Source organism: Ctenocephalides felis, unplaced genomic scaffold, assembly GCF_003426905.1.
Source record: "Ctenocephalides felis isolate EL2017-DRISC unplaced genomic scaffold, ASM342690v1 CF-g0.4_SCAFFOLD_01886, whole genome shotgun sequence".
NCBI lineage: Eukaryota > Metazoa > Arthropoda > Insecta > Siphonaptera > Pulicidae > Ctenocephalides > Ctenocephalides felis.
In genome coordinates this window covers 62,424,580-62,451,940 of record NW_020538040.1, presented here as the reverse complement: position 1 = coordinate 62,451,940, position 27,361 = coordinate 62,424,580, and the positions used below count along the sequence as shown (strand labels likewise).

Genomic DNA, 27,361 nt, shown 5'->3' with positions numbered 1-27,361 from the left:
AACGAATTATTTCTTCACACCGTCAACACAAACAAAATGTTTTTGAATCATTTAAATCGAATGCTTCGTTCTCTCAAAAACTTTAATTTTTTGAGCTCATATCGTATAAATGGATGGACCTGTCTTTGCCAAAAACTAATCATCATTCTTCCCCATGATTAGAAATGGAATGTTTTTTGAATCATTTAAATCGGATACTCCGTTCTCTCAAAAACTTAATTTATATTCTCTGCACTTTTTGCTCCGTGTCTTTGAAACGATTGGACCTAATAATAAGTGGGAATCGTATGCTTTTTGAATCATCCAAATCGGTTGAGCGGTTCTCCCAAAACTGTCGACGAAAAATTGTATCCACACATCATACATATACACACCACATCATCTTTTTCTGACGTAAAGGTATGCAAAAATTTTTAACTTCCCATAGGGTAAGTTATAGTAATCGCTAAAAATCGAAAATAAAAATTTTTGTATATCTTTACGTTTCAAAGATTTCTGAACATTTTAGCACACTTCAGAAAAAATTGATGTATGTGTGTGTGTGTATAGTATGTATGTATGTTTAGATACAATTTTTCGTCCACGATTTTGGGCGCACAAATCATCCGATTTGAATGGTTCAAAAAACTTTCGATTCCCATTGATAAGAAGACGTGCTGATTAGATTTAGTGAAGACAGGTTTAACCGTTTCGGAGATATGGGGCAAAAAGTGCCAAAAACGGTAATTGAATGATTCAAAAAACATTTTGCTTGTAATGACGAAATGGATAATTGATGAAATTTTTGACAAGGCAGGTCTAGCGGTTTCGGAGATACAGAGGAAAAAATGATATGTGGTGGTCAAAAATAAATATGAGACTTATGCACATAAAATTATCAGCTATTTGATAAAATTTCTAAAAATGAGTACTAATTTTTTTGTTACAATTTTGTCAAAATTTGTCAAAATTTTCCGAAAAAAAATATTCAAAATTTTCAAAAATATACAAAGTTTTAAACTTTAAATATGAATTTTAAATTTACAATTCAGTTTCAAAATGTATATATTTCAAATGCGTTCTTCTAATCGTAAGAAGTATATCCTCAGATGGATTCATTCATTCACCTCCTGCTAATGTAAACTTTCTCAATATTTTCTGTCATATTTTATGATAAAATATATAGTGATTCTAATTATCTATTTGAAAATGTATAAGACAATTGTTGTAAATCATTGATCAATTTTTATTGATTACTGATTTTTTCCCCTCGAATTTATAATTTTGGTACGGGCAGTTTCAGCTATTTGTCTTAAGGCACGATGCCATACACCAATAGTTATTTTCAATTTTTGGACGATTACAATAATTTACCCTACGGATAGTTAAAATTAAAAAACTTGCTTCAATGCAAGTTTAGGGACACTAGTTGTAAGGCAAAATTTCACTCACAACTAGTTCCTAATCTAATCGCGAGAAAAGTACCGATTTAAACGCACGCAAATCTAAAGGTGATTTATTCAGGTAATTGATCTAATAACAAGGAAGTAGTTTGTCGTTGATGTCGTGATAATTTTCAATAGAGAATAATGTCAATTTTAGCATCTGCTATTATTACGTAATAATTTATGCAAAAAAATGATTAAATTGTCCGTAGTACTTGAGATCTGTATTCGGCGTGCGCCGCTAACGACGGCCGAGCGGCGGAACACGTGGAAACGTAAATGCCATGGATCTCACGGACGCTTACGGTTGGTTAGTATCACACAGTTGGCGTGAGAGTCACCATACTGTTTATAATGAGCAATTTGAGTTTATCAACATATTGAATCGTAAATAAAGAAATCCTGTCGAGTGGGAAGCGTTAAACACTCATTGATTCGACGACCGCCACGAATTAAGGCGATCGTTGCTAAATTACTTTAGTTGCTAATTTCATTTTGGTCGATCTCATTTGATAATGTTTTACTAGATTTTATTTACGATTCGATCAGGTTTTATGAAAAAGACATAAAATCAAAATTAAGGTAAAGGTTTTGTCAATAAAATATCAAATGCGTAAATAGATAATACTTCACAAGTGCATCACTTCAAAAGTGCATATTTTATATCTCATATCAATAGTTTCACACGCTCTACACGTACACACATGTAAATACTTATATGTATATATATATATATATATATATATATAATATTATATATATATAATATTTTATAAATATTGTAGTTTTCAAAAAATAAATAGTATCAAATTCATCGAGTGAAAGCAATAAATCATGAGTGAAAACGAAGTGATAAAAAGGAATACGAATAATTATGATGCAACGGAATTAAATATCAATGACAGGTAATTGAATTTATAAATTACACAAAAAATACTTCCATACATGTATAAAATTAAGATTTAAGCATTTATATTTAAAAATTAATTACATAAGACAACCGAATCATTTAGATTATTCATTTAGCTACAAATATTCATTGTTGAAAATTGTTTTTAAAACATTATTGTTACGAATAATTATGGTCATTTTCTGATAATATGTGCTATTGTGCTAATTACGATTTGTTTACAATTACATATTGATAGACGTGCTTTACAATTGGAATTTGTGATTTAATAAATATTCTGCTTTCTGAAATTAATTTTACACTTGATCCAATGCCGAAAATGCAGTCCAATAATTTTATTGTCGATATCAGTACAAATAACTTATGATCGGAATGTATTAAACACTATTATAGCACTGTAAATTATAATTTCTTTGCGATATCTGATATTATTTAACAATGCTTTACCATTACAAATTGGGAATGATTTTCTAGATTTTATTGCTCAGTGATATTTGCTAATGATAACTAATTGAATGCATTTTAATACTAGATGTAAGTGGCATTTTGCCTTACGACAAGTTGCATGAAATTATCGATTTGATTAATAGAAAATCATTATATTAATTTAGGAATTATTTATAAATATACCAAGTTGCTGCAGAAGGTCACATTTTGAGAAATTACTGCATATTATTCAATTTAAAAACAAAATCGACCAATTAATTCAGATATTAATTAATTTTTATAATTAAACCGCTTTCAGTAGGACTATATTATTTTAGTACTCATAAAGACCAGAATCTTTATATCGCCATACAAAGATTCATTAAAATCATAGAAAATTACCAAGAAACGGTCTGGCCGATCTTTGCCAAAAACTTATCAGCGCGATTTCCAAATGATATCTTTCTTAATAGTTCTAAATAGTTTTTGAATTTTCAAAATCGATTTAGCATTTTTGTATAGTCAGACAACTGATCAAAGCAAGTCCTTGTCGAGTTACATCGAGAATTAAATTTAAAAAATCGGTGTAGTCGTTTTAGAGAAAACGCGACAAAAGGTCAAAAATCGGCTAACATACACACACATGTATTTTTTTAACTTCCCGTAGGGTAGTATAGCAATGGGTCTAAAATTGAAAATAAATTTTTTTGCTTTTTTCTACGTTTTGAAGGTTTCTGAACATTTTGGCATATCTCAGAAAAAATGGATGTGTGTGTATTTTGCATATCAGCATTTTTTGGTTCAAAAAACATCGATTCCTATTAATAAGGATTCGATAAGAGATGTGCTGATTAGTTTTTGGCAAAGGCAGGTCCAGCCGTTACGAACAGAGCATCCGATTTGAATGATCTAAAAAACATTCAATTAGTTATGATTGGGAGAATTGGTTATTATAATAGGCAGGCTCAGCCATTTCGGAGATACAGAGCTAAATGTACAAAAAATGGCAGTTCAAAAAGAAATAAGCATCCGAATTGAATGATTCAAAAAACTTTCTGCTTGTGTTTTTTGTTTGTTTTGTATATCGAAAATAATTGAGATTTCAATTTTAATTCTGGCTAAAGTCTTAAAGCTCACTCACATACTTTAAACAAATAATTTTAACTTTACAATTCAGTTTTTATAATTCTTATAAATAATAATCTATTTGAAAACATTTCATATTCCTCGAACATTTTGTTACGGTACGGGAAGTACCAGCAATTTGCCTCAAGGCACGATGCCATACACCACTAGTTACATTTTGTCTCATTCAATTCCACTTTAAACATCGAGAAAACATAACATTATCAAATTGGATTTTCTTGCGAAGACAAAAACTTCTTCCTTGGAATGTTAATAATACGTTTAGTAAACTCATCTTTAATACTGTGATAATTTTTATTAAAAAGATTTCAACTACAACGTATTCAATTTAATAGAATTTATTGCTTATTATATTATCAAACTAATTTTTGAAATTGAACGTCGATTAATTATATCAAAGTTTTCAGAAATATCATCCCGACTTTGATTTCTAGTCTGTCCATTAGTAACAGACATTTTTCTTGTAAATGATAGAAAATTGTAGGAAAATGCTCTAAAGTTTTGACAAAATAAAAAACAAAAGTTAGATACGTTCTTTGTAAAAGGAATGATCTTTGCATTCAAACTGTCGGCACCTTAGATTTCTTTACATATCTGTTATTTTATTAAATTAGATTTTTGTACAATTAATATGAAAATTCTCTAATTCTTGTACAATTAATATGAAAAATGCTCTAACTCGCAATAGTGGTGAGGGCTGTTTCCAACATTCGCTCAGTGGCGTTAACCGACATTGTTGTTTTAATTAATAATGATAATGCTTTTTTAACATAATTTATACTTTTTTTCTGGTAGAGCTTTTCTGTGTACTCGTAAGTAAATAAGTTTTGCTTCAAAGTGTAGTTGAACATGTTCTATTTACTAATGTCATGAGCAATAATGAATTAAATCAAATTTATTATTAAATAGCTTATAAATTATGGATTTGCTTCACCTTTTGATTACACTTAATTTGTTTAAGATTTATACCGATTCATAAGCCTTTTGCACGACATAAATGAATTGGTTCTTATTAGATTTCAGGAAAGAATTAACTTCTCATTGCAATGTGTCGTATAATTGATAACGAATGTATGTCTGAATTATTACAGAATTACTAGAATGTAAAAGATTTGTTACATTTTAGAACATATTGTATTAGCATAAAATTCTCATTGTCAATATACTGTCTCGCATTTTACTGCAATACTTGTAGTAATAACATCGACTAATGTATTTTGTAATTAAAATTCATATTTAGATAGTTCATTAAAAATATAATTATAATTAAGTTTTTACTTTCTGTAAAGTAATTTATTTAAAACGCATGAGAAAAAATGAAATTACCATGTTTTGGGGAAATTGGCTCAAACGGTTTGTGAAATTTAATAGTCTTTTATTAAAACATGGATAATAAACTGTTAGATATTTTATAGAGCTTTTAAATAATAATGCGCACACATTCAAATACTATTTTTTGGGGGTTATATAGCAATAAGAATTCTCAGAATACTAATAATAAGAGATACAATTCACTCCAAGATAACGTTCCAACTATAACGTGAAACTTTCTAATATTTGGATTAAAAACTTAATGGTTTTTATCTTTATCTGATTTCGAATTCCGCATATTTTATTCAAGGATATAAAATTGAAAATTAGCTAATAATTCAACTGTCAAGCTTGGACGTTTGATTTTTATGATCAATGATCAATGATCAAATAACAATTCACTATTATTTTTTGGTAATCGGTTCTCGCATTTTTCATGCTATATTACAGTATATTGTATCGAAGATAGATTTGAGACTGTATTAAAGTTAAATTCAAATTTAAAAAAAAATTCAGGAATTTTTGAAAATTACTTTTTTGAAAAGACCAGGTGATTCAAATTTTTTCAAACAAATTTAAGATAAAAAAATATTATAGAGAAAATCTAGGTAAATAAATTAGACCAATGTATGATTGTAAAATAAAATATACGTATGCTTAAATTATAGAATAATTGATATAAAATGTTGTAATGATCATAATAATGATATCTATAAAATAAATATATACTATTGTATAGATATTTTTTACGATCTTTCATACCGGACACTTCTGACTGCTTAAGTGACTGCTGGTTCTCCTTATGAGATGTACAAAATTTATATCATAATTAAAAAAAAATTGAACTATTCAAACTTTATCATAATATAATTAATGCACCACTAATTAAATGTCTGTTTTTTATTCTATTCAAGAATATTTATTGAGTCATGTAATATGATATTGATATTATTTTTGCACTTCAGGCAAAACATTGACCATGAAACGCCGAAACCTCCGCCTTTCACATGGAAGTTTTGGAAGCAAAGACGTTACTTGCTTTCTATATTGGCATTTTTTGGGTTCTTCAATGCATATGCATTGAGAGTTAATCTTAGTATAGCAGTTGTTGCCATGACCAACAATGACACAAAAATATTAGAGAACGGAACCATCGTAAACGTGAGTATTAACAATAAGAATATAAATTAATAAAATGATAAAATAATATAACAATATATGAATTTGAGAGGATTATAGTCTTTGATCTCATTATCTTATTTAATTTCTTGTCACAAGATTCGAAATGAGAGCAATTGGCACTGCCAAGCATGTAGATTATTACTTCTCGAATGTTTTTATATGCTAACGTTCTATATTTTTATTCTCGAACTTAAAAATGAAGAGCAAAAATTTGTATCATCGCCTCAAAAGAATCAAAATCCCAAAAAACTTAAATTTTCTATCAATTTTGCAATGCCGAGTATGAATTTGCCAGAAAAAAACTATTTAAAATACGTGTACGAAGACCAAGAGTCTCAACGAAAAAACATGGCGTGATAATGTTTTATTACGATATACCAATAAACGCAAAAATTATTACGAGTTTTTACATCAAAAGAAGTATTTATAAATATATAATTAGTATATACTTCTCAGGAATTATCGCGTACAAAATAATCATGAATATGCTATATAAAACAGATTGCTTTTTATGATTATGATTTTTATGGATATGATCCGAATCATACGATTGATTCAATTTCGGATGGAAAATGGTATTGCGCCTTAAGAACTTATTGCACTATTCAAATTTTAGTGAAAAAATTACACGGTTCATATTTATATTCATATTTATACTAGGTATATCTGCTGAAAGCGAGTTTATTCCAAGCTTTAATAAGTTTTTATAATTAAACCACTTCTTAGGCTCATTATAACAATGTTATAAAGATGGATGTTATTAACTTCCCGTCGGATAGTTAAAGTAATGGGCCGTAAATCGAAAATTAAATTTTTTGTATACTTTCTCGTTTTGAAGGTTTCTGAACATTTTGGCATACCTCAGAGAAAATGGATATGTGTGTGTGTTTTGTATGTCCGCAATTTCGGGAGCACGGATGAGCCGATTTGAATGGTTCAAAAACATTCGATTACTATTGATAGTTGAAGTTTTTGCAAAGACAGGTCCAGCCGTTACGGAGATACAGAGCAAAGAGTGCAGAAAATAGAAATCGAGTTTTTGCCAGATCGGAGCATCTGATTTGAATGATCCAAAAAACATTCAATTTGTAATGATTGGGAGAAAAGGTGATTAGTTTTTGGCAAAGACAGGTTCAGCCATTGCAAAGATACAGAGCTAAATGTGTAAAAAATGTCAGTTTTTGAGAGAACTAAAAATTTTTTTTTCAATTTTTTTTTGTGTATCGAAAATATTTCAGATTTTAATTTTAATTATGACTAAAGTTCTAATATACTTTAAACAAATAATTTTAACTTTGCAATTCAGTTTATATAATTCTTATAAATATTATACAATGTTACAATATTTATAATAATCTATTTGAAAATATTTAATATTCCTCGAACATTTCGTTACGGTACGGGAAGTTCCAGCAATTTGCCTTAAGGCACGATGCCATACACCACTAGTTCCTTTTTTTCTTTTTTGTGATATCGTCGCACCGGTTTTGAGAAAAAGTCGACATTGTCAAATTCTGACTCACATACACGCAGGATTATATACACACACATACTTCCTTCAATTTTGATGTCAAACAATTTAGAATGACTTGTATCGTTAAGAAAGCATTCGTTTATCTAAGCGGATTTTCTGGCGTAAACTAGAATTTTCCCTTCGATTAGTTAAAAGAACGATACATTTCGCGGAGTTAAATATTGAAAATAAGTTTTGAAGATAAAAGTTTTATGTTTATAAAGTTTATAAATTTTAAGTTAAAATTGCTTTCAGTTTCAAGATTCAGTTTTAAATTTAAAAGTACGCATACTAATAAATCAGTATGAAGGGTATGCATGGCTTTTTCTATTATCTCTATGTCAATTGCACTTGCAACCTAATGACGTTTCAATAATGATGCGGTTGTAATATTCAAATTTATATATATATATATATATATATATATATATATATATATAAGAGAGAGAGAGAGAGAGGGCGAGAGAGTCTATTTGAATAACCGTAATGTAATTGCGAATATTTAATGTAAAATTAAACAAGTTGATATTTGTTCACAGATGATATTTAATTGCTTAAAAAATTACATTTAAAACTCTATATATCTGTTGTAAATATTGGTCTTAGAATTTGGTCTGACAAGGAGGGTTTCATAAAAAATCACGAAAAATTACGTGGAGGAAGGAGGGGTCTAGTAAATATCATGTGTATTTATTTTTTACCTAGATTTTCAAAAAAAAAATTTTTTAGAAAATCGAAATGTTTGTTCGAAAAATTTTACGTAACGAGAGAGAGGGTAATTTTGAATATCAGTACGTATCACCAAGGTGGGAAGGAGGGTCCAAAAATCCCTAAAAATCGATCATGTGATTAGTGAACGCCCCCTTATGAGCTTGTTACTATAATGATTTGTCTCTTATATAGGATTTATTAATTCGTGTATTTGAGTCTTAAACAAGTAGAACTGTAGACCCAAGACTTACAATCATTTGTAGACGAACAACTAATTGTAGACGCTCGAATATAATATTTTATTTTTTAGATAGTCCCCGAATTTGACTGGGATAAGCAAACTACAGGAATTTTACTATCGGCTTTTTTCTATGGTTACATAATTAGTCAACTGCCTGCTGGATGGTTAGCTATTAAATTTGGTATTACTTATATTGTAACTAATTATTTGAAATTAATTATCATTAATATATATATATATATATATATATATATTGATTATTGAGAACTATTTCAAACAAACGATCGTCTAGATTTTTGCTTGTTTGTGTCATTTCTTTTCATACACTTCTTCAATTATCAAAATAACTTTATTATCAGGTAATATGAAAAACAAAATCAACACATAATTTATTCCAGGTGGTCATCGAGTATTTGCTATTGGAATATTAGTTACAGCTATATTCACACTGGTAACTCCCGCAATAGCAAAATATAATATATACTTATTAATTGCTGTGCGCATTTTAGAGGGAATATTTGAGGTAAATGAGTATAAATATAGATTTTATAATTGTAAATATTTTTTAGATTTCTTATACCATATTACTTTTAACACTTTTTTTAAATTTAACTCTTCAAATTCCTGTTTTAATTTAAACTTAATAGAATTGTTATAATTATATTGTTATAATTTATTGCAGGGTGTGACATTTCCATGTGCTCATGCTGTTTGGACTAAATGGGCACCACCACTGGAAAGATCCAGACTTGCAACTGTAGCCTTCAGTGGATCGTAAGTAAAGGATAATATTAATAAAAAAATATTATAATTTTTATTTGTATTAGTTATGAGTTATATAGATTATAAGATATTACTTATATATCAGTGTAGTCGGCATAAACTTTTTAATAGAGTTCTTCTATGATTTCTATGAACATGTTAATATGTTATAATATTAAATAAATTATAATTTATTATATTTCTTTGTTTTTAGGTATGTAGGTACTGTAGTTTCAATGCCCGTATGCGCGTTGATCGCTAACCGAATAGGTTGGGAATATATATTCTACGTCTTTGGTATCATTGGCGTCCTGTGGTTTGTTTTATATTGGGCAATTGTCAAAGGTAAACCCGAAGATGACAAATACATAAGTAAAGGTAAAAAAATATTTTTATTTCTAAATTTTTAAATATTTCTATTTTTATTCATCTAAAAAATATATGTCCCCTTACAAAATATAAATAAATGTTAACAAAAATTGTTTTTTATCTTTAAGAAATATAAATAAATTACATTTAGCATTTTTTATTAAATTAGTTGGTACTGGTATTTTGCCTTGAAGCAATTTACATGATCTTCCCGGTATGTGTAAATAATCGACTTAATCAATAAAAAATAAATAAATTAATATGTGAGTGAATTATAAATTAGTATCCGAGTGGATTTGTTACACATAATTGAAAACGAACGAACACGTTAACTCGGAGTATTTTATAAAAGGAAATGTTTAAAAATCAATAATTTTTATAATTGAACTAGTTTTCGTAGGACTTTAATGATTTAGTATGTTCATTAAGACCAAGGTATAACTTTATCGTTATACCAAGTAAATCGGTTAATTTTAATTTTAACAAACGTCAAAAAAAACTACTCATTTTCTCAAACTTTCATGAATTTTTAAAATTAAACTACTTGTCATAAGGCCGTAGTATATCAGTAAGTTCGATGAAACCATAATATATATCGCCAAAAGAAGTTCCATAAAAATCGGCTTAAATTTTTTTAACAGTTAATTACAAGGAAACGGCTTGGTAGATTTTTACCTAAAACTAATTATTGTCATGCCCAAATAATATCTTTCGACCAGTTTTTGATTTTTTTTAAATCGATTCGATAGTATGAGCAGAAATGTGGACGAAATGTTTAACACTTTTTTTCAAATTACAAAGAAACGACTCGGCAGATCGTCGCACAAAGCTGAAAAACGATAGTCCTCATTGAAATACATCAAATTGCTTTTAAATTTCTAAAATCGGTTCAGGCGTTTTTAAGAAAACGTCGATTAAAGGTCTAATTTTGACAAATGCCAAAAAAACGATACTAATTTTTGCAAACTCTGACGAATTTTTTACGAAAACGAGATGTCGTAGGCCCGTAATATTTTATTATGATCTATAAGACTATGGTATCTACCATCAAAAAAAAATCATAAAAATCGTCGAAAAAAATTTTTTTGACACTTTATTACAAGAAAACGGCCCGGCCGAGCTTTACCAAAAACTAATCAGGTCGATTCCCTACCAAAATCTTTCAAACGGTTTTGAATTTTTAAAATCGATTCAGAATTGCGGGCTAAAACGTGGTCGATTTTTTTTTTCACTTTTCTGCTAATTACAAGGAAACGGCTCGGCCGATTGTCGCGCAAAACTGATAAACGCTAGTCTTCATCGAGATGCATCGAATGGCTTTTAAATTTTTGAAATCGGTGCAGCCGTCTTTGAAAAAACGTCAATTTACGGTGAAAAATCTGCTCACGCACACGCACACTCACACATGCTTTTTCCAAATTTGTCTCATTCGATTCAGAAGGGCTTGAAACGTCGCGAAAATATAAAATTAGCGAATCGATTTTTTTATGAAAACATAAACTTTTCCTTCAGGAAGTTGAAAACTAACCCTTTAGTTGTGAATTATATATATTTATTTATTTTATTTATGTATTTTTAAATATATAGCCCAAAGATTTCTTCCAAGAGGACTCAAAAATACAATTGTTTTACATAATGAATAACAATTAAAATATATACAAAATTACAATATATAGTTATTAACATAAAATACTTAACATAAAATTACATATAATACAGAATGTAACAATAATATTTATATACAGAATAAGATAAAAAAATAAGATATTTGAAAAGAAAATAAAAAGGTTAACTTGTGCAGATGAAGATTATTTGATCTGGTGAAGTGTTGTGAATATCTATTTCATTATTAATTAAGTTAAAGTTAGAGGATGTAAGTAAAATAGGCGAATTTAAGAGAGAATTAGATTTAGGAGTAGGATAATTGAAAAATAATCGTGAACGCGTAGATAGTATTGGAACCTTAAAGGATAGTTGGTTAAAAATAAGAGAACAGTCTATAGAATTATAAATATATAGAAATACTAGCCAAAAATTCTAAATTCATACTATCTATTAAAATTTGAACACTAATAAAGTAAAACTGGTTACAATTAAAACATTCTGAAATCATTATTGTTTAATTTCAATCTCTATGTCTTAACAATACAGAAACGAAATGTATCACGAATTTCAATTAACATTAAAAATCGTCGATCAATTGTGTTATTAAACATTTTGACCGTTAATATCTTTGTTTATAATGTAAATGCCTCATTTGATAAACGTGATAATGATATACGTTTATTCATTAGTTTTTATAAACAAAACTGTGAAAACGTGAACTGTAAAAATTCTTGGCTTCTAATTGTTTATAATATATATGTATTTTTAAATATCAATGACTCCTTAAATTTTTATCATTTTTTTATTTTTCAATTAGTCACTGTCAAATAATAGATATTTTCATTGAAATTTATTTTTAAGTTTTGAAAATTTAAAAATTAATCGAAATTGTGAAATATTTAACACTCTTTTTTTAAATTTAACGGAATTTAAAAAAAAAGCATTGAAAATTTTAAAAGTTTTGTGTTTAAAAAAATTTCACAAAGTTTTACTTATTTTAATGTTGAAAAAGAATCCTGGAATTTTAAAAAGTTTCAAGCATTCTCAAATTAAACGATTTCATCGGGTTTTTAAAAAATAGCAAATACTAATAACATCCTTTATTTTTTAGTTCTTTTTATATTTATAGTGAGTTTTAAATAATATTTCACGAATACTAAATATCTTTTATTATTTTTCACTTTATAGAAGAGTTGGAATATATTCAGAAATCTCTGGGAACATTCAATATTTCTGCTAGCAATCGTGAAAAGTCTTTAGCACCACCCCCATGGAAAAGCATATTAAGGTCTGCACCCGTGTGGGCAATAGTCGCCTCCCATTTCAGTGAAAATTGGGGTTTTTATACTCTCTTGACCCAACTGCCTTCTTTTCTTAGAGGTAATATTTAATAATATTTTAATCCAAAAAGTATAAATTGCAAATTGTACAATTTTATCACATTGCGAAATAAGTGAATTTCTAATATATATATTTTATATTTGATTTTCATTCGTAATATTTTTATTTATTTATTAATTCAAAACTAACCTACAGGTTTTAGTAATTAAGTTATAAAAATGATTCTAAAACAGTTTTAATGTTTGTAATCTTTTCCAGATGTTTTAAATTTCAAACTTGAGAAGACTGGATTTATGTCTGCTTTGCCCTATTTAGCGATGGCTATTCTACTTCAATTTAGTGGACAGTTAGCCGACAGATGCCAAGTAAAAGGATGGTTAACAACATCTCAAGTAAGAAATACAATTTATTAATGAAAGTGATACGTTGACATTTTTTACAAACAATGTTGGCAGTGCTGGATTTACAGTAGGGGCAATCGGGGCTACTGCCTAGGGCGGCAAGTTTTGGGGGGCGGCAAAATTTGGATAGTGAGAAAAAAATTCTATACAATATGATCAACCTTTTAAACAACATTTTTTATTTCAAGAAATATAATTAACAAAACATAATATGATTGCAATGCAAAATTTAGGTTGAAATAAACGATAACTAAAATTTATTATTTTGCCTTGCCTCTCCCTCTCCGAACGCAAATTATCAAATTGGTTAATAAGTCATCAAATTTGGCAATTTGGCTAATATAAAGATCCGTAAACAAGCTGATAGTTTAAGAAAAATATGTTCTTCAGTTCTCGAGCCCTCTTAAAATGGCGTATTTGTGCACTTCCAAGCTCATAGCGTCGAAAAAAAATTTAAACTAGTGACTCATGGCATTGTGCCTTGAGACAAATTATTGAAACATCACTTACTAAAAATTACATTTTATAAAGAGCTTCAACATTTATTGAAAAATGAAAAAAAATACTTCTAAAACACATTTTTTGTATTTTGAAATTTTTCGAAAATTATGAACTTTTTGCAAAGAAGAGAAGAAATATCGAAACTCAATTTCCATTTTACGTAATTGCCTGTACCAAAAGCTAATCAGCACGTCTCCCCATCAATAGAAATATAATATTGTTTAATTATTTAAGTCGATTTCGAGAGCACGGATCAACCGATTTATGATTCAATTCATATCGATAAACAGACCTCAAGGCAGGTCCAACTGTTGTCAAGATACGGGCCAAAATGCCAAAACTGATAATTCAGTTGTTGAGAAAAAAGCATCCAATAACATTCAAACAAGAATAAATTACAGAATAAATAACTGCTTAAATTTGTGGAGGGCAGGTTTAGCGGTTTTGTGATCCAATAAAAAAAATTGAAAAAGAAACATTTGGCGGACAAAAGTGATCATAAGTATAAATTTTGTTTACATTTATATAAGTTCTGTAACATTGTTTATCCGTTAGACTGCAACGCGGCGCTTACGCGCTTCTATATTTTCTCCCTCGTAGCTGAAGCAGCGCGATTGCTTTAAAAAAAAGTTCCAAAGTTTGTAAAATTTTAGGGATGGGGCGGCATTTTTGTCATTGCCCCGGGGCGCCAAATTTCTAAATCCGGCCCTGAATGTTGGATATAAATGTAATATTAATCAATTCGAAATCTCATATCAATTTGGTTGCAATAACATACTTAGCAGCTTTAATTGGATACAATTTCAAGCAGTAATCTTTAAAACTAGTATCTTTACATTATTATTTTAAGTGTATACAATTTTAAGCGGTGACAATTAACTTGCTTCAAATAAAGAGTCACCATTCATCGTTTTATTTTGCTTGAAAAGAGCAGAAATATGGCATCAGGACTATTAGGAAGATGATAAAAGAAATTGGGCCAGAATAGAAAATATATATTCAAATATTTGTTCATTATACGCTTTTGATTTTCGGAATTCAGAAACTAAGCTACTTCATGAATATAATTTGCGGTTACACAGATAACTAGTTGTGTATGGCATCGTGCCTTAAGGCAAATTGGTAGAACTTCCCGTACCATAGCGAAATGTTCGAGAAATGTTTTCATATAGATTATTATAAATACTCTAATATTGTCAAATATTTATAAGAATTATATAAGAGCTTTAGAACTTTAGCCAGAATTATAATTAAAATCTTTTCGAGATACAAAAAAAAACTTTTTTTGAGAAAAAAAATTGCAAAAATTGAAATAATTTTTTTTCCAAAAGCGAGTATTTTGTCAAAACAAACAGACAGTTTTTTGAATCATTCAAATCGGATGCTTAGTTCTCTCAAAAACTGCCATTTTTTGTACATCTCCGAAACGGCTGGACCAAAAACTAATCACCAATTCTCCTCGTCATTACGAATTGAATGTTTCTTAGATCATTCAAATAGGATGCACCGTTCTCTCAAAGACTCGATTTCTGTTTTCTGCACTCCTTGCTCCGTATCTCCGAAACGGCTGGACCTGTCTATGCCAAAAATTAATCAGCAATCTCCCTATCAATAGAAATCGAATGTTTTTTGAACCATTCAAACGGTTGATCCGTGCGCCCGAAAACGTGGACGAAGAATTGTATCCATACATACATACATACACATCCATTTTTTCTGAGTTATGGCAAAATGTTCAGAACCTTCAAAATGTGAAGAAATGTAAAAATTTTCAATTTAGATTTTTGGACGATTACAATAACTTACCCTACGTAGAGTTAATAACAGGAATTGGGCCAGAAGGTATAAGATTTAATCAAATATCCTTTTATAATGCGTTTATGATTTTAATTATTTGAATGGTTATTTATTTGAATTTGAGTTGGTATATAATATGATGTTTTGTTTTTCAAAAATACCATCAAAATGACTTTTAATTTGATGGTCGATTCTGTATTCCCTGAAACTTTTGTTATCGTGTGTAACTGGATTCTGACTAGTTACCAATACCATATGTATAATTTTAGCATTATTTTCAAATGAATTGACTATAGCAGTAAATTCTAATCTTTACGTATGTTTTTATATTCTTGGTCTATTTGACGTTAACTCTCTGCCGTTTTTTCAGAATGCCGGTTTTCAAAATTAATATGCTTTTCCATAGTCGAATCTTGGTATCCAAAGTGAGATTACTTTGCAACGAATTTGTTTCGAAAGTTATAAATAATAAATAATTATTTCATTAATTAGGTACGTAGGTACTTCAACTGCTCTGCATTTATTGGTCAGACAATATTTTTATTATTAGCTGGTTTTATACTGAAGCCTATTGGAAGCATGATATGTCTGACAGTCGCTGTGGGTTTGGGCGCTTTTGCTTGGTCTGGATTCAGGTTTGAAAATAACTGATAAACGATTAAGAGGCTGTACTATGGCTTACTAATGGTATTTTATCATTTTGCAGTGTAAATCATTTGGACATCGCACCACAATATGCTAGCGTTCTGATGGGATTGTCAAATACTTTTGCAACATTGCCAGGAATAATCAGCCCTCAATTGACTGGTTTCATTGTTAATGGAAAGGTGAAATTTTGGAACAATTTGAAATTAGATTTATTAGGCTAAAATGTTACGTTTTTCTATTAAACATGATTATCTTTTTCTTTCGGGAACATTAAAAATACATGCAATATGTGATTGCATGAGGTGAGTTTTTTTCACTGGAGTCTACTCTTACAATTACTACAATTCTAAAAGGCTACTACATACTAAATATAATTTGCTAATAGTTTTTATTTGATAATAAAACGACAGTATACTATACTATAGATATATATTAAACGTTAAATAATTTTCAGGTTGGAGATGATTTACTTACATCGTGGCAAATTGTATTTTACATTTCAAGTGGAATATATTTGTTAGGTAAGCGCATATTCTATATAACTACCGATCGCAAATAAAAAGTTACCGCGGAAAATATTTTTAATAACGTATAATATTGTATTAAATATCAAAATTAATATAATAACTTATCACCTCATTTTTTTTAAGTAGTACTGTATCTACATTATTATAATTTAAGGAGCTGTGATATATTGGTTTTTTGCATCCGGCGAAGTGCAGCCATGGGCCAAAAATTTAACTAATACAAATACAAGTATTAAAAATGACGATTATCCAAACAATATTAATTCTAATGCAAGTAAAACTAGTGGAGCTGCAGGCAACGGGTATTATAATGAAGGCTTAGAAATGTAGTAAAATTATGAATATAAATATTTGAAATTTTAATTATATTCAATAAATGAATTTCAATAATATATATTATGATTATAATATATATATATATTTTTACAAGATTTAGATTTTTTTGTTCGACGTTGGGACATATTCTTGAATGTTGACTTGCAGCCATTCGTCGAATTAAAAGAAAAATAAATAATGATCTATTTATTTATACATTTCGACACGGTATGTGTGTCATCATTCAGCAATTTTTTTAATATTCATACAGTATCGCACCAGAAAAAACACTCACATCAAATTAAACTAGCATTAATTGAAAAATCATAAATAAAGTAAAAAAAATGTCTTAGAGTTAAACTAAAGAGTTATCTAGTTTCAATTCGTATAGTGTATGTTGAGACACTATATAACTCTAAAACTAAAACAATTATGAAGTGGTCTTGCGTTGTTTAACATTCCCTATATTTATTATTTCCTACTTCAATTTCAATTTATTGCAATTCTACTTCAATTTAATCATAACTTAATACACTGGGGCCTCGCTTTACGGCCTAGATACGTTCCGCAAAACTTGGCCGTAAAGCGAAAAGCCGTATAACGAATCAATTATTCTAATACGTATTCATACAAATTCAATGGGATCGGTTCCAAATTTAATAAATATATAATATGGTTTATCATTCAAAATGCATTTTATTTTTTTATTTTGTTTAAATTATAAACATATTTAACAAGAACATAAATTTTACATAAAATAAAAAACTTCAAAAACATTCCATAATTTTTAAATACAGACCACTGTCACCATCATTTTGCGCTGGTGGTTTGAAAAATTTAGATGATGTGATTGATTTGTGATTTATAACAGCTAATGGCTGAGTTAATTCCTCGAGAGACATTAGCGCTACGTTCGACGTCAGGATCGTTTTCAAGGAAGATGTTATTCCTTGTTCAAAATATGAAAAAGCGCTCGACATGATTTTTGATGTTAGCTGCTTGGATACAACAGGTTCTGTATCTTTATCAATTGCCGGCTCTGCTTGCAACTGATTAGCTGCAAGTAGATCCAGCACATCAGATTCGTTTAAATCTTCAAAACCGAGATCATGTGCTAAATCCAAAATGTTTTGTCTAACTTCAGGAAGGAAATTAACTTCTGCATCGGTAGTTTTTATACATTCTGGCCATATTTCTTTTCCAAACATGATTCATTGTTGTCGATTTCAATTCCTTCCAGGATTCACTAATGTTCTCAACAGCATCCTTGATATTATAGTTTTTCCAAAACGTTTGAACCTTTGAAACGTAAAGATATATAAAAATTTTCATTTTCGATTTTTTTGCGATTACTATAACTTGCGCTACGGGAATTTAAAAAAGCCGTTATAGCGAAACATTTTAGGCCGTATATCGAAAACGTTCCTTAATTAAAGAGGGCCGTTATAGCGAAAGGCCGTATAAAGAGCGGCCGTATAGCGAGGCCTGGGTGTAACTCGATGGGCTGTTGTGCTGAAACTTCTCCTTTACGCAGCATTTTATAAAGCAAATTACGTTTGAAATTGAGAAACTAATGGAATCTACGTTTGAAATAGGATTATTATAAAAATTTATTTAGTGATTTTAAATTTTTAATTTCATGGCGACAATGCTCGAGAAGGGCTATTTTCACTTGGAAACATATTTTTGAATTATTAGATTGGCAACAAAGTGCAAATCTTTATTAGCAAAACAGACATATTTTTTATGGAAGAAAATAACTTTATTCCGCATAATGTATTGCCCAATGACTTTTTGTCATCTTTCAAGCAGCAACATTATCATACTTTCACAAAACTTCTAGTTTTTATTAGCAAGAAACTGAAACAGGCACAATTTGACACCATCCTATTGACACCATTGAGTTATTTATCATTCAGGCAGCTTTGTAAAGATCGAAACAAAAAGTAATCAGAAGGTGCAAAGTCAGAACAGTATGGTGGATATGGCATAACGTCCCTACCAAGCTTCAATAATTTTTACTGAGTGGCCAAACGTGTGTGATGAATAATTGAATAAATAACCGCTTTGGTTTGTCAATTTAAGCGTGAGTGGGAATTTTCCGTACCAAAAATTCAATTTAAAAAAAAAAAAAAATTAAACTCTGAAGAAAATAGATTTTTGAGAAATTTTATTTTTTTTTTAAAAAAAGACTTTAAAAAATGTTTTTTTTTATTTTGACATATTATGGAAATTTTAAACTTTTTTTCAAAGCAATCGCACAGCTTTAACTGCATAAAGACGAAATACCGAAGCGCGTAACGCCGCGTCGCCGTCTGACGGACAAACGATGTTACGGAACCCGTAGAAATGTAAATAAAATGGATACATATTATTAAAATATCTGATAATTTAATGTGCATATGTCTAATGATCAATACATGTAAAATGTTTTTTGAATGATTAAAATCGGACGCTCCATTCCCTTACAAACTGAGTTACCGTTTTTGGCACTTTTTGGCCCGTATCTTCGGAACGGCTAGACCTGCCTTTGCCAAAAACTAATAAACACGTCTCCTTATCAATATGAATCGAATGTTTTTTTAACTATTCAAATCGGTTGATTCGTGTTCCCGAAATCGTCGACGAAAATTTGTATCCGCACAAACAAACACGCACACACATACGTCCATTTTTTCTAAAGTATTTCAAAATATTTAGAAATCTTTTAAACGTAAAAATATATAAAAAAAATTATTTTCGATTTTTTTGCGATGTAACTCACTCGACGGGAAGTTAAAAACTGTTCGAAAGATATTGATTAGGAATTATACTGATTAGTTTTAGGTAAAGATCTTCTGACCAGTTTTCTTGTAATTAACTGTTGAAACTATTTTTTTGACGATTATTATGAAACTCTCTTTGGCGATAGATATCACGTTCTTATAGAACATACTGAAATATTACAGCTCTACGACAAATAGTTTGATTTTAAAAAATCATTAAAGTTTGAAAAAATATTATAGTCAAAAGTTGCTTTTGTGATAAGTCAAACATTGTCAAGTCATTAAAATGTCAAATAATAAATTACTAGGACATATAATTACATATAATTTTTTAAATGTGTTTGGGAAATTCCAATTCTAAATTGTAATGTTACGTTTTGATTGAAAGCGAAAATTTTATTTTCGAAATAAACAGTTGAAAATTTTATCTAAATATCTAAATCTCAATTTCGGTTGATTAAGTCAATTATTGAACATTTCGGAAAGTTCGTACAACTTGCCTTAAGGCAAAATGCAACCTTCAACTATATAGTTATTATCATACATAAAATAAGAGTATATCAGTTATTATTGTTTCGTTCTAGATTGCATTGCGCTACAGAATTTAAGCAATAAATAAAATATAACCAGATATAAAATAATATTAAAAATAAATGCATGATTTGAAGTGAGATACATTTTGGCAAAATTTTAAACTTAAAACAGTATATTGATACGTCGAAACGTATCTGATATCATCTGATATTTTACTCCAAGGATATGCCATATGCCAAGGATCTCGAACGAAAATCGTTTGGTTAAACATTGAAACATTGAAACATTGAAACGGTTGAACGCAAAACGCAAAACGCAAACGATTCGTTAATCAACGGACGCCCGCTGATGTCCCGCTGCTCCGCTCGTTCTAGCAGTTTCATCGGTTTCATCTATGCGCGCTGCCATCGCGCTGCGTTCCTCGCGGTCTGTGTCATAAATTATGAATTGTGCATATGTGTCAATTTAGTGTCAGCGTTAGTATTGGTTGTTTGTTGTGTATTTATTTATCCTCGCTGTCATCGAGTCATCTCATTATATTTGAATAATAATTAAACATTTTGTGCAATATTTTTCTCAAACTATTTAATTTGTTAAAATTATTGCACTCAACCCATGTAGAATGTTCTTTATTTAATTCGAACTACGATTAGTTTATCTTAGCTCAATATGCAATTTTTCAATTGTGCAATACAGCATGTTATATGTTACAATTTAATGTTTATTAAGCACAGCTGTAATTCGGACAATAATAAAACGGTCAGTATTTAAATAATATGCGAACCATGTACTTTTAACACGAAATGAACAAAATCAGCCAAGTAATGTGTTCTGCAAAATGTGAATATAGTGATGCGTGATAAATTCTATATTGCTAATTTTACGTACGTAACATTTTATAATAAAATTCACACCATTATGTTATTTTTGGAGTTTATCTGGAACATTCAATTTTGTTAAAATTTAAATAAAGATCAAGACAAGGATATGGTTCAATAATATTATTTTTTAACTGTGAAAATATTTTGTTTCAGAGTCTTCTACGACATCAAATATAGCTGGAATGTGATGAATACATGAAAGATGAATAATAACAGCAAGTATTTTTAACTAATTATAATATATATTATTATTTATTACAATATACATCAAATATATTTGGAACTATTTCACTAAAATTATAACAGGGAGATATCAATATTTTTATTGAATTGTGGTTCTTAATACCCTTTGAAAGGCGAATTACCTGATCATTGACCAAAAGTGAGTCTTAATTATAAAGGTAGAATATATCATACTCTTTTTCAAATTTAATTCAATGCAGTTTTCTATCATAATAGAATAAAATTAAATAAAAGTTGTAATTATATTTTAGTAAATTATATTATAATTTACATCATATGCCTTAGATTTGTATAAGTTAAACTGAATCATTGTAAGGATAATATCCCCTGCTATTCAAATAGTATATTAATATTTAAATGCAACTTTATCATTTATATGTAATTTATTTTAGGAAATAGTACTATGGATTCCATATTTTTGCCACACACATCGTCCAATGGTGTTCCCCAAGAGTCAAAATTGGCTACATACATGGTAATGAATGTTTTATTTGCAAACTGTGCCCTGTTAAACTAATTAATCAGTAATTAATATATTATGTCCATTTATTGATAATAATGATAATAGGTAGTCAATAACATTATTTTATTTATATTCAAGAATCACTCCACATCAACACCTACACAAGGACTTGCACAGGCCATGTCAAAAGTCAATTTGGAATCTCCACTGCCAGTGAAAAAAGTTAGTATGATTTATATTATCAATTGAAAATTGAAATCTTTTAATGTATGAACTAAGCTGAACACAAATTAATTTTTTTAACATTTCTTTTATAGGTTACACCTCAGTCTCCAGAATTTATTCCTGGAAACTCGCATATTGTTTCATCAGTATCGTCTAGTAGCAGTCAGCAGTCTTCCAGTTTATTTACATATTCTGCTGGTAGTGAGTCTCCTCTTTCTGGTCGATTGTCATATGGACCGCGTGGTGATTCGCCTCTAGGTAGAAATGTGACTGCAGGTGTTTCTCCACGTCTTTCACCACAAGATGTTTCTCCACCACTCTCAGCAAGTGTACATCAGGTATTGTATATGTGATACATTAATTTTTAAAAGTATACATTAAACTTTTATTTAAAATAACTTACAAAACCTTAGTATGTTATAAATTGGAAATAGGTAAAAGGTTTTTTAATTTCATTCATTATCCTTAATGAAAAAAACAAAAAAAATATTACAAAGAATAAAAATGAATTTTGTATAATGTTACCAAATAATAATAATGATAAATTTCCAATTTGTAGGTTGAATGGATGAGAATATTTTATGAATTGTATTTTATATATATATATATATATATATATATATATATATATATATATATACCACAAATTTAGCCATAGCATCAAAAATAGATATGTGAAAGCATAAAAAGTATGCATCTATAACAAGTGGATTTTCTTTGTTTTTATAGGAAAATGTTGGTGGTACAACATATTTTTACCATGCTTCTGCCGGCGCAGAGCCCTTGAATGGTTCAGCAGGTTATAATGGGTTGAATAACTCTTATATATCAAATTCGGGAAATGTAAGCGGGACTCAAGGATCTGGCCCGTTAAACTATTCAGTTTATAATGGACCTTCTTCCAATGTAGCTAGCATACGTCCCAACTCAGCACTCTCAGCAGCTTTTTTTATGCCTGAAGAACTGAGACAAGATCTCATAGCAATGCAACAGGATGAAATACTTTGCAATGCAGGAGAATGCAGTAAGTATAATTACTGGATATTTAGACTAATTGGAATAGGTCTTATAAATTATATATTATAAGTTTTAAAATTCATATGGCGATAGTTATAAATCATGATTAAATTGCTTAGATGAGCTTAAATTAGTTTGTACAAGATTTATGTTTAAAATTTAATGAACCTATTAAATGGTAGATTTGCCAATGGAGGTTGATAATTATCATTCTCTAACACCTCTTGAATCACCTGTAACATCATTAATTGGGCACAAAGGGTCAATGCCTGCTTCCACTTACCGGGCTGTAAATACTACCACTGGAGTCAGATACTGTTTACGTCGATTACATGGTGAGCATATCATATATTTCAATATCAAATGTATACAAGTAGTTTGTAATTATAATTTTCATACATTGTTTATGTGAAAAATATTTGAAATTCCGCATAGAAAGAGAATAAACAATTTAATGTAAGATGAAACTGATTTTGCTCTAGCTGATATTGATTAAGGAAGGTTTATGAACTCTATTACTCAATTTATTTTTGTGATAATTTGTTTGCCCCTTCTAAGGAGCTTGTTTTGAGTATCTATTCTATATCACCATGGGAATTGAAAAATTTCAATTGTTACTTTTCTTGAGCTAATGTAAGAATAGAAATTTGCATCATAAATGGGACCTGTGGAATTTGTATACATACATTTTTTCTCACCTAATATCTGTTTTATTCAGTTTTCTTATTTAATATCTTTTTTTTCATAACTTTTTCTTCAATCATTTGTAAAAAATACTTTTTTATATTTATGACTTCAAATTTAGAGTTTAAAATATACTATTAATTACTGAACCTATTCTTTCTCAGTTATTATATTAATGATCATTCATATTTATTTTATTATTAATGTCAGTTTTTTATATTCTCTAGGCTGCAGGTTACCGAGTACAAAATGCATGGTTGTTGTAGATATGTGGAAGAAGATTGAGCACTCAAATATTGTGCAACTAAGAGAGGTTTTTACTACAAAAGCATTTGGTGATAATTGTAAGTATATTAATGTTGATCTATTGATTTGTCTATGATTTTGCTTCTTTCAGTCTGAGTAAATTTTAATAATAATAATAAAATGAAGAAAATGATCATTTTGTAATGACATCCACATCTTAATAGGCTGCATTTGACAAATTATATACTAGAATGTTAAATGCTGAGTGTTTTGAAAATATGTAAGGTTGATAAGTTTCCATTTGAATATTTATAGCAAATTAATAAATGGAATGTTTATTAAATTATATGTTACAATGAATAATGATAACTTTTTTTTTTCATATGAATTGTTGTTTAACAAAAATATATTTAGATATTAAAATAGGATAATAATTATAATAATAACTATCCATACAAAACTGGAAAAGCTTAATTTTTTATAAATGTAAACAAAAGTATCATAATTATTATTATTCAAATTTTGATTTTGATGTAGATATGGGTGCTGATGATTCTAGCCAAAATACTACTAATTTCAACTTTCAGCTATGTTATTCGTGTATGACTACCATACTAACGCCCAAACATTGCTGAGTAAATATTTTCCATCTATGCCACCCCTTGGTGAGCAGAGTGGTAGTTACACGGACCCCTTTCCGCCTGGAGATGCTCGTCCGTACTCTCATAAGTCTCGAGAAGCGTTACGGGCGCAGGCCGCTGCGGCGCAGGCTGCTGCTTCCGGCCATTTGATGCTACCTGAAACTGAGATTTGGGCCATAGTTATGCAGCTTACTGCTGCGCTTCGTATAATACACAGCGCCAATCTTGCTTGCAGGTGCAATAAGTATTCGCAATTGCAGTTTTATATTAAACATAATCAAAAACCTTTTTTTTTCGACTTTACTGCAATCACATTCTAGTAGAGCACTCTCAAGTGTTGCAATTTTTATCATTTATAATTTCTTATATCTAAATGGAATTTTCTACTTCACTTTTTATCATCTCAATAATTATTTCTGTTTCAGTAATTAAATTTTTATCATTTCAATTCATATACCTGTATTAACATATTTATTTTGTTTTCTTTTTAGGACATTAGATCCAACAAAAATAATAGTGTGTGGCAAGCGAGTGAGGCTTAGCTTTCTCGGTATTTCAGACATATTGTCATTTGATGCTAGCAATACAAATAATATGGCATTGATCAACCATTATCAGCAGGATGATTTAACGGCTCTCGGAAAGTTGGTTTTGGCATTGGCTCGGGGTTCGTTATCAGCTGTTCAAGTTGATCAGATACAGAATAGTGTTGAAATTATTTCTCGCATTTACTCCAATGATCTGCGGAATCTCATCATGTATGTTATTTTTTAAATGTATGTGAACATTTTATATATAAATATATAAATGTTTATTTAGTATTATATATATATATATATATATATATATATATATATATATGTTTCACCTCATCCTAGTTGAAAAAAGTTTAAACTTTCAATATTTTGTAAAGTTCCTCGCTGTGAAATGGAATTCGTCAAGTTTCAGAAATAAAAAGCATTATGAATGCAAACTTATGATTCTCTTAATAACTTAATATTTTTGATATAGATATCTTTTATCACAACAACAGAGACGTACAGTAACTGATTTAATGCCAATGATTGGCGCACGCTTCTATACTCAACTGGACGCATTACAAGCTCGCTCAGATGTATTGGAAGATCATTTGGCACGAGAAATGGAAAATGGAAGATTATATCGACTTTTAGTCAAATTAGGAACTATTAATGAAAGACCTGAGTAAGTGTTATAACTTGATAGTTAGTTAAGTATTAAAAAATACAATTTGGTGTGTATTGGTGACTTTTTTTTCCTTTTTTTTTTTTAAAAGGAAAGAATTTTTGAATTAATTTTTTAAAAAATGAAAAATTATGAATGCAGAAAAATGAATTAGTAGAAAAACCTAAGTTTTTTAGAGTTTGTGTTAGACCAAATGTTTGCATTATCAAATCTTCTATTGACTTTACAAATTTTAATTTTGAATCAAATTAATGCTGATTTAATTGGTTTATAGATCAATTGAATTAACTAAACATTTAGTGAAGTGATAAATAAACTAAAGCAAGCAATGACATTTGAGAGATTATTATCAAATACACTATGTTCAAAAAGTTTTTCTACTTAAATAATTTAATTAAGATTTAATTAAAAGTATATACTCCTCATATTGTCTAATTAATATTGGAAATGCATAGTTAGATCGAATCTGACAAAAATTGGGGTAGTATTAACATAATTGGAGAACAGACCAGTGTGTGTATAGAAGTAAATATCTAAAATCACTCAATTTATAGGCTTCAAATGGATACTACATGGTCTGAAACTGGAGATAGATATATGCTTAAATTATTTCGAGATTTTTTATTTCATTCTGTAACTGATGATGGCAGACCTTGGATTGATCAAGCTCACATAGTGAGCTGTCTGAATAAACTTGATAGTGGAGTTAATGAGAAGGTAAATCAGCATAAGTTGCAATTATTTAATCCGACATCAGCTTTATATATATTAGAATTTCATAATAATAATTCAATTACTATAAATTAATTTAATAAATAAAAAATTAAGCATATAAATAATAAAATTTATTTTAATTGTAGATACAGCTGATGTCTAGAGATGAACAAAGTGTACTAGTAGTTACTTACGGTGAACTCAAACACTGTCTAGAACAGGCATTTGAGGAAATCGTAATTGCAGCTTCATAAAACTATGATAAATCTGAGTTATATTTTTAATATCAAATAAATTATAGGTTTATCACTAAAGAAAACAAAAAAGAGTTGTCTATAATATGACATACCAATTTGATTGCACTTTATATATATCAGAACATTCAGTAAAAAAAATGTTAAGTAAAATTTTTCGCCAAATGATTTAATTTATTTGATCATCTTTCATAATTTTGGTAATTGATATTTACTTAACTTAAGCACAAACAACTTTGAAGAATTATTTTAGTTCAATTACATCACAGTGCTTTTGTGTGTGATATTTAAGTCTATAATTCCCCTTTTTTTATTTTAATATGATTCTAATTATTTAAGTGATTTTTTTTCATAAGTGATT

General features: G+C 28.9%; 2 protein-coding genes across 7 annotated transcripts; both read left to right on the top strand.

The window, feature by feature from the left end:
- Positions 1–1,755: 1,755 nt before the first annotated feature.
- Positions 1,756–17,145, top strand: LOC113375179 (sialin-like). The gene is made up of 13 exons (XM_026615127.1): positions 1,756–2,006; positions 2,210–2,329; positions 6,183–6,378; positions 8,934–9,045; positions 9,263–9,387; positions 9,547–9,638; positions 9,841–10,004; positions 12,789–12,980; positions 13,200–13,333; positions 16,133–16,275; positions 16,347–16,467; positions 16,743–16,809; positions 16,970–17,145. The coding sequence occupies exons 2-13, from the start codon at positions 2,259–2,261 to the stop codon at positions 17,143–17,145; spliced, it is 1,593 nt and encodes a 530-aa protein (XP_026470912.1). The 5' UTR covers positions 1,756–2,006; positions 2,210–2,258.
- Positions 17,146–20,835: 3,690 nt separating this feature from the next.
- LOC113375688 (PAN2-PAN3 deadenylation complex subunit PAN3-like) lies at positions 20,836–27,209 on the top strand. Of its 6 annotated transcripts, XM_026615624.1 has the most exons (14): positions 20,836–20,905; positions 21,083–21,188; positions 21,464–21,525; positions 21,946–22,028; positions 22,155–22,238; positions 22,334–22,579; positions 22,971–23,265; positions 23,441–23,593; positions 24,170–24,286; positions 24,776–25,064; positions 25,321–25,587; positions 25,841–26,032; positions 26,587–26,749; positions 26,893–27,000. In XM_026615624.1, the coding sequence occupies exons 3-14, from the start codon at positions 21,513–21,515 to the stop codon at positions 26,998–27,000; spliced, it is 2,010 nt and encodes a 669-aa protein (XP_026471409.1). In that variant the 5' UTR covers positions 20,836–20,905; positions 21,083–21,188; positions 21,464–21,512. The 6 variants fall into 6 exon arrangements, with proteins under 6 accessions (XP_026471409.1, XP_026471411.1, XP_026471412.1 ...); XM_026615626.1 differs by lacking the exon at positions 20,836–20,905 and having other exon boundaries at positions 20,940–21,188; positions 26,893–27,209; XM_026615627.1 differs by lacking the exon at positions 20,836–20,905 and having other exon boundaries at positions 20,940–21,188; positions 21,464–21,529.
- The last annotated feature ends 152 nt before the right edge of the window (positions 27,210–27,361 follow it).